General features: G+C 49.3%; 1 protein-coding gene across 2 annotated transcripts; it reads right to left on the bottom strand.

The window, feature by feature from the left end:
• Positions 1 to 2,860: 2,860 nt before the first annotated feature.
• On the bottom strand, positions 2,861 to 14,955 carry TRIM63 (tripartite motif containing 63). Of its 2 annotated transcripts, none has more exons than XM_029229445.1 (9): positions 14,665 to 14,955; positions 13,599 to 13,771; positions 10,621 to 10,789; positions 9,734 to 9,829; positions 8,088 to 8,321; positions 7,300 to 7,322; positions 6,835 to 6,959; positions 4,515 to 4,586; positions 2,861 to 3,445 (listed from the first exon to the last, which is right to left on the bottom strand). In XM_029229445.1, exons 1-9 carry the CDS (start codon positions 14,821 to 14,823, stop codon positions 3,435 to 3,437), a joined length of 1,062 nt encoding a protein of 353 aa, XP_029085278.1. In that variant the 5' UTR covers positions 14,824 to 14,955; the 3' UTR covers positions 2,861 to 3,434. The 2 variants fall into 2 exon arrangements, with proteins under 2 accessions (XP_029085278.1, XP_029085277.1); XM_029229444.1 differs by having other exon boundaries at positions 2,867 to 3,445; positions 13,599 to 13,774.
• Between the last annotated feature and the right edge of the window lie 1,923 nt (positions 14,956 to 16,878).

The raw sequence follows: 16,878 nt of genomic DNA, 5'->3' as shown, positions 1-16,878 counted from the left end.
CCATAAGTTTGAAATTTCCCAGAATTAAAGGTTTAGGGGGAAAATAAACCTCTGGTGATTCTAATGCAGCAGCCTATGGAACCGTATTCAAGATTCATGGAATAACCCTCTGCAACCAGTTTCCTTACAGCATGATCTTAAAAGAAACTTGTTGATCAAGAACCCTTCATACCACCCTTAAGTGTTCTGGTTTGTGTGGCAAAGTAGAGATTCCCTTATCTGCAAAGAACGGGTATCTCCCTGGAATTCAAATTTCTGACTACAGAGCCTTGACTGCCCTCCCTCCTCCCTCTGATAAGTGACAAGATAGTGGATGGACATGCCTATCTCACATGTGATCAGTAACCCGGAGAAGAAACCTGGAGCCAGAATGTGGACAGGTTGTAATCCTGATTCTTGTGATTTCAAGGTGATGAAAGCTTCTAACTTTCTGGCCTCAAATTCCTTCAGTCTTCTATAGGAAGATAATTTAGGACTATGAAGAAAAGCAAGTGTGTGATTGTTAAAAAAAAAAAAAGGATAGTGGTGGGACTTCCCTGGTGGTCCAGAGGAAAAACAAAAAAAAAGGATAGTGGCTACCTCCAAGCAGGAGGAGGGAGACACATGATGCGTTTCTTGGGTTTGATAACGTTCTTTTCCTTTTTCTTTTTCCTTTTTGGCTGCACTGCGCAGCATGGGGGATATTAGTTCCCCAACCAGGGATCAAACCCGTGTCCCCTGCAGTGGAAGCGCGGAGTCTTAACCACTGGACCGCCAGGGAAGTCCCTATTATTATTTATTTTTTTTAGTTGAAGTATAATTGATTTACAGTGTTTAGGATGTACAGCAAAGCGATTCAGTTAAACATATAATGTTCCTTTTCTTGACCTGCTAAGTAACAGCATAGGATTTCACTATACAGTAGTTTATTTAACTCTAAAATTAGTTCTGTGCACTTGTGTGTATGTAATATGTTACACAATTTTTTAAAAAAAATTTAAGCTTCAGAATTTAAGGACTAGAAATGAAAACAAAATCTGATTACCTGAAATTCAAAGTTAAGGACTGAGTTAGCCTTGGAAAAACTCCCAGAAGTGAAAATGGACAGAGGTGTGAGGGTTTAAAACATTTTTGTAAAGTGAATTCCATAGAATGCTAGTTCTGGAGGATGTCATGTGAATGAATAAGTTGGGAAATGCTGGGTTATATAGTCATTCCACCAAGAAATATTAAGAGCTTTAAAGATCAGGTGGTATTCCAAATACCGTGAACTCGATGGACCAGTAATTTGGCTAAAGTTAAACAGCTTTCATTATGGCAGGACTGCTCAGAGCCCTTAAGTTGCTACTGAGTTCTGAATGTCGAAAAGTTGGGACAGACTCTGCAGTGTTCCTCAGATTTCTAAATCCGAGGTGTCTCAGACCCAATTAACGCACCACCTCAGATTCGCTCAGCTGCACCTCTCTCCTAGCCCCTTTGGCCCCTTGTTCATGGAGAGCCTGGATGCTACTTCAGCCGCGGTCATCGCCTCATCCGCTAGCACGGGTGGCTGTCTTGGCCTTCCCTGGAGTAAATCTGGGCTCCAGCAGAGCCTCCATGGTGACCACTGCGGCGGGGCAGCAGTAGCTCTAGCACCCCTGCCGTTAGCCCTGACAGGTTTTTGTTTGGGTTTTTTTTCTTTTTTGTAATGTGAGTGTCCGACTTGAGCTTTGACTGCCATCCATTTCAAAAGAGGCAACCACTTCAGGGCTATCTCTAATAAACACCTTGCCAGCCACAGCACTAGATAAAGAGCCAGGCCGTTTCTCCCCACTGAGGCTCCTTTGTTTTGGAGATCTTAGTTGATTTTGCTAACTGACCATTTGAGCCATTTGCTTTTTTTCCACTTCCCACGCTTTAAATTCCCTCTCTTATGTTCTAAATTCACCAATAAAGAGTGAGCTTTTGAAACCCTAGGCCCCCACCCTAGACCCCAATAAAAGCGGAACCCAGGCTCTTGCTTTCTCCCTCCCTCTCTCCGCCCGTGAACTCACTGCATGGCCCCAGGGATGCTATGTAATTTGCAGGTCTTGTAAGTAATAAACCTTTATTTTTTCAGAATTTCCTGATGGTTAGTACTTAAGGGCATCTTGAAATCATAATAAGAACTACAAGGGCCAGTCTAACCACAACATTGGTTGGTGATAGGCTGAGACTGACACAAAACACACACCCAACTCCACTGGCCCCCCGAGGCTCTGCTCCACCCACCACCTGCAGGGTCAGCTGACAGGTGCCTTCTAGCTTCCCCTGCAGCTGCCCAAAGGGCCAAGTGATGCAGTGGAAGAGCAAGGGCATTAACTCTCTGGGAGGCAAACTCCAGTCCTGGGAGATGGGAGGTGAAAGAAGCCAGCAGACAGGTCTCTCCCTTCTTCCCTCTGATGAACTGTTTGAGGCAGGTTGTTCTTTGTAACCTGCTAGAAGCATCTCCCTTGGCTGAGCAAGCAGCCAGGGGTCTCCTGGTGGAGCTGTGGCCAGCTGGGTAATGCGATACTTTGTATTTGCTTCCCTCCTTTCCTGACTTGCTTCCACTTCCCTTCACTCCGGCTGCCCTAGGAACGTAGCTGAACTAAAGTGTTTACTCTTTGCCTCAGGCTCTGTTTTCTGGAGAGCCAGAAAATAAGGCATTGAACCCTTTTCTGGAGGGTCCTCTCAGGGCCAGTTTTCCACATAGTTCTCATTGGGAAATGCGGGTTTAAAGGACAACTTCTTTGGTGGGATAGAAACCTTGGCTTGCCATCACTGTCTACTTCCTGCTGCACTCTTCCTATCAGGCCTTCTGTCCGTCTACCCTGAACTGTCCTCTGAAAAAAAGGCTGAATGAAACCCCAGCTCTTTTGGTAATAAATGGAAGAAAGCGCTGTGCATTTATTAAAACAACATGTAACACGAACTCAGTCGCTGTCCCTTATGTCAGGAATAGACACTGAAATACAGTACCTTATCCTTTCCTAGGTCTGTGAGTGCTACGGAGCCCCTCCCACCAAGGAGAGGAAGTGGGTGGCTGTATCAACCTGGCTTCTTTCCCTTCTTTATAACAATCGTCCATCACAGGATGACCAGGCATTATCATACAAAAGTTCCTTTACAAAAAGCACCAAATTGGCATACATATACAAGTATATACAAAAATCACATTTTAAAAAAGTACAAAATATTCCATTTTGCACCAACGTAGAGAAGTATCCAGTGTGGTTGTTTCAAGCACGTTTCCAACTCTGGTTCATGATGCTGGACACAGCGGTGAGGTCCCGCTCCTGGTTCCTGCTCTCTGAGCAGAGAGAAGACACACCTCCCCATTGCCCCTCCGGGGGCCCTGACCCCTCCCACCCTGGGCCTGTCACCAAGGTAGCTGTGCCCATCCCCACCCTCCCCAGTCTCTCTGCATCTAGACGGTCTCTCCCTCATCCATCTCCTTACTGGTGTCCTGAAAAAAAAGACGAAGAAACACAAGGTGAGATAGGGCCTCAGGAGGATCCAGGGCTTACCAGGATGCAGTGACAAAATTATCAGACTCCAATTCCTGCCTGGCCTCTTCCGTTTAAAATTGCAATAGAATTTAGCTGCCTAAATGCTATGGATTTCAGATCCAGTGCAAAAGACTCTAGAAGGCTACTTTGTGTTTTTTAGCTGGATTGGAATTTAGTTCCAATAATAACTTGAATTGAAAAATAATAACATTAGCAGACATGACGTTTCTTTGTGCCAGACACTGTGTTAAATGATTACCTAATTTAGTCCTGATTACAGTCTAATCTTTTGAGGTCAGTACTGGTATGCCCCCTTGCATAGATGAGTACGTCAAGATTCAGAAAAGTCGTGAACTGCCCAAGAACACACCGCTAGTCTGTGGTAAAGCTGTGATTCAGAACCCAGGCCCTTAATTGTACTCTGCCAGGTTGGGAAGCTCAGATACCTATGCGGCCAGGTGACATGAATGGGCCAGGCAGGCAGGCTGACAGTGGTGGGGCTGGGCCAACTAGCAAATGGATGTCCCATCCAAGGGAGGCAACTGCTTCCCAGAGCCAGCTCTCTGAGACTAGGGAGAAGGGCAAGCCCAGCGTTGTTAGCTCTTTCCAAATTCTGACAGGGTGAAAATCCAAAGTCTTAGTTGAACTCTTCTTTTAAAAGAAAACAAAAACAAAACATCCTTTTAAAAACATCTACTAATTTAAAAAATGTTGACAACTAATTTTTAAAATGTTGAACATTGGGCCAAGCCTGCCTTGTGGGTGCTCTCTTTTGCCTCTGTTACGCTGTGTCACTTTCTGTTCAGGAAGGTCATTTAGATGTAAAATGGGAGCTTTTTATGATGAATAGTTTGGGGGAGTTCTCTAAGAGTAAAGGGAACACGACTTTACCTTAACAGGTTTAAAACCCCTACAGGAAACAAGAAACATCACCCCACCGTCAAGCACAGCACTTTGCACTCAGTAGGGATCTCATGTTGTCACTGAATGAATGAACGAATGAAAGGAGGGAGACGGATTTCTCACCTTCTTCCTTCCCCTCTGTGGACTCTTCCTCTTCCTGATTTTCTTCTTCAATAAACTCCTCCTCTTCCTCACCTGTGTGTGACAAAGAACAATTGCATTAGGTTGGGGCTGGTGTCTCAGAGGAGAGGCTCAAAGGAGATCCAGGCTGGAGACAGCACCCGTTCCATAACCAGTCGGGGTCAAGCGGCCACGCGGTGACATCACTGGCCGAGGAGGTGATGGGCTTGTGTCCTCCTTCCCCAACCTCCTCCTTTCTTCCCACACCCTTCCAAGCGAGGGAGGCTCAAGACCTCCTTTTTCCAGTCGCAGCAGCAGCAGCATCTGTCACTTGATCTGCCTGCGACTGGAGGGACCTTTGGGGAAGCACACTGTGTACCGCTGCACATTTCTTAGACAGATCAACTTTACCTGGGGAAAATCGGACAAAAACACCTTGATTCTCAGGGATCGGAATCCTTATTCTGAAGGAATCTGCTCAGCCTTTGAAATCTGCTTGCCTAGCGCTCCTTCTTCAGTTTTCCGCATTCCTTAGCCTACAGAGGTGTGGAAGTGGGGCGTGGAGCCCTTCTGGGGCCATCTGCTCCTTAGGTGTCTGAAACTGAGCCTCAGACAGTGACTGTGACGCAACCTTTGTGCTCACTCTCCCATCCTGGGGTATCGCCTTCAAGCTCTACTCACAGGGAACGTGTCCCTTCCCCACCCCCTCTCTCAAGCCACTTCCTTAAGCCTTTGGGGGCCCTGAGGGGTCACTACAGACTCAGAGCATTTGTCAAGAGTATCTGGGGAGAGGCTTGAAAGAGTTAGTTCCTCCAAACTGACAATTGGGATCTGTGCATAACCCAGGGAACGGTTTCGTGGTGGTTTAACCATTATCACAATTAACTACTCTGCAGCATTGGCTGAGAACCTACTATGTGCCAAGTGCTTCCTTGTGCTGAGGACTGTACACGCACTGCCTCATAAAATCCCCGGAAGGCCCTCGGCGGAATCTGCGCAGGGTTACTTACTGGTATGTGGCCTCTGCAAGTCTCTCACCTTTCCTTGGTTTTATTGCCTCAGTTACAAAATGGAGATGACAAGAGAACTACCTCTTAAAGTTGTTGTATTAAACAACAAAATTCACGTCCAGGGCTCAGTGCCCCGGATATAGAAAGTGCTCAATAAATGGTAGCTGTGGGTACTCTCCCCATTTATCCATGAGGGCACGGAGGCTCAGGGAGGCCACTGAAGGCAGTGTAGATAGCCACAATGTCGGACTGTTCACATAGTACGATCCACTCTTGATCATCTTAGCTTAGGGAGGGTGACAGTGGAGCAGATGCTCTACAGCGGTGGATACACCCGAGTCCATTGACATCTCAGCTTTGGGATGCATTTTGTCCTTACCCAGGAATAGAGTATATTTGGGCTTCTGGGAACAGATTTAACACATCAGAGTCTGAAAGCTTGCAGGAGAGCAGATGCAGGAGGTGCCAAGAAGCTTTTCTCTTTCTCTTGCCAGCCCACTCACAGTTCTTCCCTGTTCCCGAACAACCTCTACCCCTCTTTCTTTCTCTCAGCAGGTCATTGGAGCATCACCTCTCAGACAAATGCAACATTCAGCAGAATCGGATCCGCCCTCTCTTTCTTCATTGCTAACTAGCTATCTTTCAACTGTGTAACCTTGAGCAAACTATCAAAATCTTTGTTCTCCATCTGGTTGCCTCATTTCCTCTTATAATTTTTCCTTTATTATTGTTATGGTTATATTGTTACAATTATTATATGTACGTTATGGAAGAGTAATCACAGAAGCAAGGACAGAATATAGATGAATTAAGGTGCCTGAGCATCCGCGATTATAGCAGTAAGAAGCTGAAGCCTGGACTAGCTTTAGGCAATAACTAGTATATGTCTAGCATCTTACAGAGGCTTCTGAAGTAATATCTTATTTGTTGCAACAGCATCATTCGGTGGTCATTGTCAGTAGGCCCATTTGTTACCTAAGTTTAAAGTTAGGAAATGAAGCTCCTAACTTCAGAGGTGGAGGGAGCCTCCAAAAGGCCACACAGATAAGAAATGGTAGAGTCGGATTTGACCTTAGGTCTGCCTGACTCCAGTTGCCAAGCTCTTTCTATTGCCCCCAGGTTCCTCTCTATAGCAGATCCATACATAATTAATTGAGCAGGAATTATGTACCAGGCACTGTGGTGGGCTCTGGGCTCATCCAGAAGTTGGCTGTATGAATTTAACTGATATCTGGGCGTCTTTGCTAGTGTATCTGCCTCTATGTGGGGCTCAGTGGGAGGGAAGCTGATTTGGGGGGAAAATAGTCCCTTACCTGTCTCAAAGTCGATGGCCCTCAGGGTGTCTGCTATGTGCTCTAAGTCCAAAGTAAAGTAGTCCATGTTTTCAAAGCCCTGCTCTATCTTCCCCAGCTGGCAACCCTTGGACGCTTCCACAATGCTGTAGGGGAGAGAGAAGAAGGGGTGGGGTGGGAGCACAGTGAGATCTCTGGCCTCAGAGAAGGAAGGAGTTGTTTTAGCCCTAACTTATACCAGTGTGCGTGCTTGTGCCCACACCCAGTCCTTGCACCCAGTGACTCCCCCTGGAGGATGGAGTATTTCCTCTCCAGTCACAAGCAGAATGGATGGTCCAAGAAAGCAGGGGTGCAAAGGCCAGGAAAGCTATCCTGGGGTGAGACCCTCCCAGCAGACCTAATGCAAAGGAGGAGGCCCTCTGGACAGAAGTCAGAGGCCCTGAAGGGAGCTGGGGCCTTGGATCATAGACCCGGAGAGACACTGACCTTCTGATGAGTTGCTTGGCACTCTGTGGGGGAAAAGAAAGAGCAAAGGGTTAGGACTGCAGAAAGGGTAGCCCCAGGAAATCAGCAAAACCAGTGACTGGGCTCTGCAGATGGGCACTTGATGCCGTTCCCTAGCCCAGCTGTGGCCCGCTCCTGAGTTTCAGCAGAGCACAACTTGGATTTTCCCTCTGTCCATCGTCTGCACACATCTTGCTCATCATCCTAGGACCCTCCCATTGTCCTGGCAGGAAGCTTGGATTCTAGGAGTATCAGTCTAAACCCTCTTAAACTCTGAAATCTTCAAGATGAGAATGATACCTAATCACCTTTTTATACCCAATGTATAGCACAAAGCCTGGCCCACAGTACGTGCTTAGGAAATTTTTATTGAACTTTACTCTTCCTTCACAAAACCTTATAGCTGATCTTTTTATGTCTCCCCCAAGAAGCTCTTCTAGGGTAGGGCTGTGTCTCGTTCATCTGTGTCTCCACCTCAGTGGCTGGCCTATGGCAGGTGCTCAGTTAATCGTCTCTACGTGGACACTGTATTTTGCGGCTTGCAAAGCCATTTCACAAACATCCTTTTATATGATCCTCATAAAATCAGTTAAGAGGAAAGAAGGTAGGAACTGTTACATGCTCACTTTACAGACGAGAAGACTGAGGCTTGGAGAGCATTAAATGACTTGCCCAAGGGCACATTCTTTGGTGATCAGGGATGAAGCACGACTTGACCCTCAGACAGAGCTGTGGAGCTGAAGTGCCCACACCCTCCCGGTCCTGCTCACCGAGAGGAAGATGGCCCCGCCAGGCTCGTCCAGGGACTGGATGGCTGTCTCCACCAGCTTGCTGGACTTCTCCAGTTGCTGCCGGTATTGCTGGATGAGGGCCTCGTGGAAGCTGAGCTTCTCCTCCTGCTCTCGCGTGACCCGCTGCAGCAGCTCACTCTTCTTCTCGTCCAGGATGGCGTACAGCACGTCGAACTTCCGGCTCAGCTCTTCCTTCACCTGGTGACTGTTCTCCTGGGGACAGAAATCTTGGAGTCACATCCTGCAGGCCCTCCATCCTATCCCCAATGCTTCTTTCTTGGGATGGGTGTGCTAGGAATAAAAAGTCTGAAGCTGGGGGAGATTGACTGCACCCCCATTTCACAGAACACGAAATGAAGCCTTAGCAAGAAGAAAGCTTTTGCTAAGGTTTCCTAGCCCCTTAGCACGCCAGAAACATGTGGAGGCTGGTGTCATAGAGAAAGCTACACCTTTCGTCAAAAGTAGAGACTCTGGGCTTCCCTGGTGGCGCAGTGGTTGAGAGTCCGCCTGCCGATACAGGGGACGCGAGTCCGTGCCCCGGTCCGGGAGGATCCCACGTGCCGCGGAGCGGCTGGGCCCGTGAGCCATGGCCGCTGAGCCTGCGCGTCCGGAGCCTGTGCTCCGCAACGGGAGAGGCCACAACAGTGAGAGGCCCGCGTACCGCAAAAAAAAAAAAAAAAAAGTAGAGACTCTAAGGTCAGATGGGATGATGTATGTGGGCCTCCCCAAGTCACAGTCTTCCTCCCATTTTAGGACCAAGACCAGATTTGGGAAGCTCTGCATCATTTGGTCATCTGAGAGGTGGAGAAGCTGCTCCTCCCCTAGTGGCCTCCACATTGAGGCTTCCTTCTGTCCAACACTGATGCTAATCTTCGTTTCCTTACCTATAAAGTAGGTATAATAATAGCATCTCATCAGACTGGGGGCTCTAGTATCCTCTGTCAGACCGGGAGCCCCACCCAGTTATTATGTTGTTATGTTATTATGTTGTTATGGGTAATAACAACATCCCTCTTCCTTCCTTTAAACCTATCCTTCACACAACTCTTTTGTCCACCAGAAATATAATGATCCCTTTCCCCCACCTCATTTCCAGGTCCCCACAAGGGGAGATGGAAAATCATGGGTGCTTTTGCAGGGATAGAAAAGTTGCCTTCTGCCTCTACAGCCTTGCTACTCAAAGTGTAGTCCATGGACTAGCAACTTGGGCAAATCCTGGGAGCTTGTTAGAAAAGCAGAATCTCATGCCTCATTCTAGACCTACTGAATCAGAACTTGAATTTTAACAAGATCCCAGGGTGGTTTGCATGCACATTCAAGTTTGAGAAGCTTTAGTCTACAGCACACTGGAGAACAATGTTCTAAAAGCTACTCGTGCTGAATAAATGCTGGGAATTATTGGTGGGACACTGCCTGAAGTCAGGGACCTGGTCTGTCTTGCTCACCACCACATCCTCAGCACCTCTGGCTGAGCCTGACACACAGCTGTCCTCAGGAAGCGTTTGTTGAATGGGTGGATGAATTGATTAGTCAGTCCCTCCCCCACCATCCCTGCTTGAACACCCCAGAGACCAAGCTGCACTGGGAGGCTTCGAACCTCCAGGCAGAGCTAGTCTTCCCCTCACCTTGGTCACTCGACAGGAGTCCTCCAGCTGAGTGATGATGGTCTGAACACGGTCGTTCCCTGCTACCAGCATGGAGATACAGTTACTCAGCTCAGTCTAGACAGGAGGAAGGGGTGGGGGATCAGGAGAAGAGAGACAAAAATAGTCTCAGGGCCTGCCCTCTGGGGCGTGGCAGCAAAACGGCACCCTCACTCCCCTCTCTGCTAGAAAGAGCCTCTTTCTGAGGTACAGCTCAGCTCCAGAGCAGAAAATGTCAGAGAGATACTGCATCCCTCATTTTACAGATGAGGCCCAGAGAGGGGAAATGAGCTGCCCAAAATACACCGCAATGTGCTGGCAGAGGAGGGGCTTGTTTCTAGGAATGGAGGGATCCATAAAAGAAAGAGGTTGGAGAATTCTAGAAGAGAGAGATCAAGAGAAGAGTAGGAGGTGGGGAGGAAAGAGTATAGAAAGGGGAGCCACCGCTTACTGCATGTACAGCATGGCGGGGCTCCCACAGGCCCAGAGGCCCGGGGAGAGGACTCTCAGCTGCCTCCTGCTGCAGAGGGATCCAGGGAGAGGTGACCAGCACAGGAAGGGGTATCTGGGACCCAAACCACACTGGGTGGTAGAAGTCGTGGCCAGAGAGGCCCCTGGTGGCCTGGCCCTGGGACCTGCCCTCTCCCTTGGGGCCACACCCAGATGCTCTCAAGTGGCTCTAAGTATAACTCATGAGTTCAGCCACCTCCCCAGGGAAGGCAAGGGTTGCTGGCCCTGCGGGCAGGAAGTCCCTCCAGGGTGACTATTCCCGAAAGGCCGGCTCAGCAGATCTATAGGGATCAAATCTGCATCCTGAATCATATGTCCAGCAGGCTCGGGCTGGGGGTGGAAGTAGCTCAGGTCAGCACCTTTTGTCCCTGGAAGACACTCTGCAGTGGGGCCACCTCGCAGGCCTTGTGGACCCCAAACACCTTGCACATGGAGCACGTGGGCACCTCACATGTGAGGCAGTAGATGTTGATTTTCTCATCTTCGTGCTCCTTGCACATGGGGTGGTTGCCTTTCTGCAGGGGCCTACTGAAGTGGAGAAGAGTCATAAGTCACGAGGTGGGAGCCTCGAGTCCCTGTCTCCTCCCCCAGCCCCAGGAGGCCACCCCAGATCCATGACCCAAGCTCTCAGTGGTGGGCTGTCCCAAACCCTTTTCTTTCCATCCTCTGAGGACCCAGGACCAGGGAAGCCAATGACACCAAGACTAGGGTTCAAAGTCCAGTGATGGAGTTGGCCCTAGGCCTTGCCAGTACAGGACATGGGAAGGATTGCAGAATCCCAGAGTCATTTTGAGACATTTTCAAGAAGAGGAAACTGGGTCCCAGAAAGGTGAATTGACTTGCCCAAGGTCACCCAGCAAGTCAGGGCATGGGAGGCTAGAGTTCATTTGCTCTAATTATAGTCTCCATGCTCTTGGGTACAGCAGGCTGGGCTCTGAGCAAAGCAATTTATATTCATGGCCTCATTGAATTCTATATTTAATCCACCAGACTGTAATCTCCATCAAAGCCGGGAAGCTTGCCTATTCCCTTCACCCCCTGAATCTACAGTGTACAGTGCCTGGCATGGAGAAGGTGGTAATTAAATACAGGTAGAAAGAATAAATCAGTAAGCATGCCATGAAGGCGCCCCGAGCCTCTGAGAGAGAGGCATTATGTGTGCCCCAAGTCACACAACTAGAACATGGGCAACACAGGGCCATCCAATGGCCCAGCACAAGCCTTGATTTCCAGTCTGAGATTCTTTCCAGGGTCCAGAATCGCTTCTTTCTGTTTCCTCCCAAACACACATTCTGAGGATGACTTTCTCCCTTTGTCTCTCTCTCTCCTTCTAGGGCCTCTGGCATGTTTTCTGTGTTTCTCTCAGGGTCACTTCCTCCCCGAGATTCCATTTTTTGGGTCTAGGTCTTACTGCCCCAGCTAACTATACACTCATTTAGAGCCAAGAGCACATCTACACACCTCTGCTTTCCCAGCCCCTAACACAGCAGGCAGCTCAGAATGACCGTCCCCCATCATGTCAGTGCCTCCCCTCCAAAGAACCTTGCATGGCCGATCACACCCTGGGCATTATTGTCCCCTCAGGGTCTTAAATAGGCCCCTTTCCAGACTTACCTTTTTGCATCTTTTAGCCCAGGGTCCCCCCATGCTGGCAGGGCTCTCCCTTTGCCACCTGTCTCTATCCCCTGGGAAGGGAGCTCTGGGGTGGCAGTAGGTGCAGAGGTGAGGCAAGATCCTGAGGGTCTGGTACCTGTGTCCTCTGTCATCCCAGTTGTCTATCCTCCCAGCCCCAGGCACCAACATCGGGGTTCAAATCCAGATTGTTCTGCCACTTACTCATTGTGACCTTGGACAAATGATTTCACCTCTCTGAGCCTTGGTTTCATCCCAGAGCTCCTGGGATCGTGGCAGGAATTGTCTGTGCTGAATGTGCAGTGCCTGGCACGGAGCAGACCCTCAATAACTATTATCATGGAAAGGCCTTGACAACATGTTCTTCCTAGGTCGACACTGGGTGGGCTACTATTCTGGTGCAATATTGATTTTATTATTATTATTATCATGATCAACGATATCATTGCATTTTTGTAGTGTTGAACGCTAGCTACATGAGAGGCAGTAGCGGTTAAGAATGTTCACTGGGCAGTCAGTCAGACAGGCTCCCTCTCACCTTCACCACTTGCTAGCTGAGTGGCCTAGGACAAACCTCTGATCCTTTCAGAGCCTCCACTTCCTCATCAGAAAATGAGGGTAAGAATGGTTTACAGGATTACTGTGAGAATTAAACAGGGATAATGCACGGAAAATACTTAGTGCAGTGCCTGCACACAGTAGCTGCTCAATAAATATTTGATATCTTTAACATTTCCCATCAAAATCCTACATGACAGTCACAATAACAAATCTTACTGTCCCTTTCTGGAGACAGGGGAAAAGGAGGCCCAAAGACTTACCCAGTATTCTACACTGCATGAGTAACAGAGTCAGAGTAGCAAACACAGTTCTCAGGTCAGAGCTTTCTCAGGCGAGGATTGGTCTGTCACCTTTTTGGGGGGCCAGACACTGCCTGTAGGCAGGCACTTGGTGAAGGTTTGGGACCACAAGGGCCATGAGGTCAGCAGCCTGGAAGTCTTGTCAGGATGTCCTGATTTGTAGAGATCTCCCTGGTAGCTGTGTCTCTCCCCAGTTTGAGGCCCAACACTGCACAACTTCGACCACGCACAAATTCTGCCTGAGAATGAGTGGCTATTTCACAAATAGGGAGACTTGGAGCTAGATGGACTGGGCCCAGTCCCAGCAATTCTACTTGTCAGCTGGGAAACCTTGGGTAATTGACTTCACCTCTTTGAGCCTCAGCTTCCTCATCCATGAAACAGGGATGATGAAAGCCATGCTGATCCATAGGATTGTCACGAAGCAGCAGCAGGAAGCATTCCCAGTGTCTCGCGCTGGTGTTATCACTATAGAGAAACTGGCTATGTTCTCACTGGGTGACTTCTCTGCTTATCAGGGCCACTTAGCTGGCTCCAGTGCCTCTCTCTCCCTCTTACATCTCATCTTTCCCCTGGTTTCTGTCTCAGTATCTTCCAGGAGGACAGCCTAATGTCTGGATCCCCTCCCATTCACTGGGTGACACCAAAAGCCAGGGCTGCGGGATAAGGTGAGCCTCCGTTCCTGCCTGGGGAAGAGGGAGATGGCTCTCTGGATTGGCTAGCATAGCTCTTCCAGCTAGGGGACTGGATCCTGAGCAGATGAAGGAGGATGGGGCCTTGGAAAGCTGGGCTCAGAGGATGAGCTGGGGAGAGGGGATGGCCTCCCAGCTGCAGGGTGAACTGACCTGCAGCACTCCTGCTTGTAGATATCAATGATGTTCTCCACCAGCAGATTCCTCTGCAGGCCGTACACTCCATGACGGTCCATGATCACTTCATGGCGGCAGGAGGGGCATCGGAAACGGCTTCCAGACATGGACACTGAGCCACCCCGGTTGGCCCAGTAGGGATTTGCAGCCTGCTGGTGACAAGGGCAGAGGTGAGGCCTGGGCTCCCTCCTCAACTCCTTCCCTTTCTGACCTCCGACTATCCTTCCCCCTGCTCACCCCAAGATGACTTAAAGCTCCCTATCCTGAAATGAGAGAACCAGCCTCCTTACACAGGGAGCACCTGAGAAGTAACCAAGCGATCAACAGGTTTGGAGGTCGGCAGACCTAGGCTCAAGTCACAGTAATTCTCTGAATGACTTCAGGCGAGCAACTTTTTCTCTCCAAGCCTCAGTTTGCCCATTTATGAAATGGGCATATAATTAGAGCCAGCTCCTAGGGCCGCTACTTTAAAGAAAAAATAGTGAGAGATCATCCTGTAAAGTGCTTCTGGGGAACTTTGAGGCCTGCCTCCCAACCAGGATGCACATCGCTCCCATTCTTTTCTTAGAGAGATGAAGTCCCTCCTGCACCATATTATATAGGGAACAGCTTCAAAGGGGAAGATGCCTCTATGGCTCAGTGCCTCTCGGCCACCCTCCTCCTAAAACTCTAGGCACCCTGCCACTTTGGAGCTGGCTCCAGCCCCCAGGGTCTGGTTTCTCTCCCCTCTCCGCCTGTCTCTCCCACTTATCACTTGAGGCTTTTGGAATCCTGATTGGAGAGTCAACTGCGGTGGAGTAGCTACAGGCAGGGTGCGGAGGGGAAATGTACGTCATGGAGAAGGAATGGGGCAGCCAGAGCTGCTTCCCTACCCGCCTCGGCCCCTTCCAGAGGCCTCTGCAGGGGTTCATTTCAGAGGGGGATAAAACAGCCCCAGTTTGGAAGGGTCCTGGGCTAAGAGAGAAGTTTTCTTTTAGTTTTCACTGCAGGAAAACTGAGTAGCTGCCTGAGGCCCCAGTTCTAGGCCATGCCCAGCACTGACCTGGAAGATGTCACAGGCACACTTCCGGCAGAGGTTGTGTTGACATGGCAAGATGACCACTGGCTTGGTAAACATCTCCAGGCAGATGGGGCAGATCAGCTGCTTCTCCAGGTTCTCCATGGGGTTCCCATCCTGGATCAGGCTTGACTTATAATCCATACTGTCAGGAGACGTGGGGACCCACCTGGCTGTCTCCTTCACCTGCCTTGCTCTAAGCAGATCTGGGGTCTTGCCTTTGTCACAGAATACCCGCCTGGAGCCTCTTTGCCGCCTTCTCCTGGAGCCCAAATTCTGCCTTGGTCTGTGGCCCCTCTGATATTTATAGCTGGACCCTGGTCACATGAGCCCCAGGAAGGGACCAGCTGAGAATTCCAATGCCAAGCGGCTGGCGAGGCTTGAGTTTCCTCCAGGCCCGAAAGACCAGCCTTCTCAAATCACATGTAAGGATGAGCAATCACTGTTCCCTTGGGACGGGGGTCGTAAACAAGAACAGCTTGTTCGTGGACAGGCTTGGGGCAGGACTGGGTACCCAGAGTTTCCTCCAAAAATTAGTCTCCTCCCACAGTAGGCTGGTAAGGAGGGAGTGGGCCACTGGGATTTGTGGGGTTAATAGCCGGTGCCCTCTCACTGACCTAAATCAGGTCTGTCCCCAGATGAGGCCCATCCCCAGCACAGCATGTTGCTAAAGACCTTGGTCCCGCCCCATCCCCGCCCCCCCACCCCCACCCCACACACTCAGGCTAGCCCATCCCTCCATCCTTCCACCACTAATTCCACTTTTTTTTTTTTGGCCATAACGCATGCGGGATCTTAGTTCCCAAACCAGGGATTGAACCCGTACCCCCTGCAGTGGAAGCATGAAGTCTTAACCACTGGACCACCAGGAAAGTCCCTAATTCCACTTTAATACTGAAAGGGCTCCCTTGAGACAGAGTCTAGTTCCCTCATTTTATAGATTTTGACACTGAGGTCTAAGAAAGAAAGGACCTTATTCAAAGTCATTTGGAAAGTAAGTGGCAAAGCCAGGAATCTTATTCATTCATCAGACATTTTCTGAGTACTAACTATACATCAGGTACCAAGGTGATAGATAAATGAGTAATCCTTTTCCCTGCCCTGAGATACTCACAGCCTAGGGAGGGAGACAGACAGAAATAAATATCACCTAGTGCCACGAAGCCCTACCTAACCACTTAGACATTATCCAGATGTTCCTGTCTGCTCTCTGCACAAATTTAAATTTTTCTCCACGTCCTTCTTGACCGTCGTCCATGTCAGCAGGTAGAAGTCATTAGAGCAGTTCCAACGGCTGTCTTTAAGGTAGAATGTCATGCAAAGGGACATTGGTATAAGGTGCTGGGGCAAGAGCGGGAGCAGTAACATCAGGCCTCAGGATGAGCCTAACAGGCTGTAGAACCTACAGGAGGAGTGTCCATGATCTCACGAAAGAGGGGCAGCAGGAGAGGGGGTTTGATGGCCTCAGCCTGGAGAGGAGCTGATGGTTGGAGCCCTGAGACGAGAGCTAGTGAGTAGTGAAGGCGTAAGAGCCAAACTTAGGAAGGGGAACGGGAAGGAGAAGAAGAAGGGCAACCAGTCACAGAAAGAGGAGGGGGCCTAGAGGACAAGGAGTGGGCAATTTCAAGGAGAGGGTAGTCCTCCCAAAATGTCAATGGCTGGTCTTAGCTGAGCACCTACTATATGCTGGGCACTGGGCTAAGCAATTCATACACATTATTTCATTTCATCATCTCAATAGCCAGCAACGTAAGTAAAATAACTCGTATGAAGTCACACAGGTTGTAAGAAGGGGCCCTAGGACAAAACCCAGATATGCTTGACTCAGGGGTCCAAGCTCTTCAAGTCTCTACTGAACTGTAGGTCAACACTGCCAGGCCAGCCAGGGGCTGGAGGAGGATGAGAGTTGAAAAGAGGCCATCTTTTCTTCCTTGCTCAGTTTTGTTCAGGCATAAGGTAGCACCGTTCTCCAGGAAGGAGGGCCTTTTCACTGCCAGAGGAGACGAAGGCTTCAGCCTATCGTGGAATCCCATTCTCTTTTGCCTAAGTGGCATAGTTATGGTCAAGGAGATCCAAGGGCTAGTGTAGGTGGGCTAAAGATAAAGGATTTCCTCCCTGTAAAAAGTAAAGTGCAAGAAGAAAGCTTCATTCTTGCCTTTGAATGAGGTTATGAGAGGGTGAGGCAGCTATCTTGCAATC

The sequence above is a fragment of the Monodon monoceros genome, unplaced genomic scaffold (genome assembly GCF_005190385.1).
Source record: "Monodon monoceros isolate NGI ecotype Baffin Bay Population unplaced genomic scaffold, NGI_Narwhal_1 Super_Scaffold_18, whole genome shotgun sequence".
In the NCBI taxonomy this organism is placed as follows: domain Eukaryota; kingdom Metazoa; phylum Chordata; class Mammalia; order Artiodactyla; family Monodontidae; genus Monodon; species Monodon monoceros.
Note: the sequence above shows the minus strand (reverse complement) of the source record. Positions and strands in the feature narration are given on the sequence as shown.

Excerpts from the sequence above, each read along its gene's own strand:
- TRIM63 (XM_029229444.1), bottom strand. The coding sequence starts at position 14,823 with ATGGATTATAAGTCAAGCCTGATCCAGGATGGGAACCCCATGGAGAAC. Across the intron at positions 10,790-13,598 it reads TACAAGCAGGAGTGCTGCAG|TAGGCCCCTGCAGAAAGGCA; the intron begins GTCAGTTCACCC and ends TCTCCACTTCAG. Across the intron at positions 8,322-9,733 it reads ACTCCTGTCGAGTGACCAAG|GAGAACAGTCACCAGGTGAA; the intron begins GTGAGGGGAAGA and ends TTCTGTCCCCAG.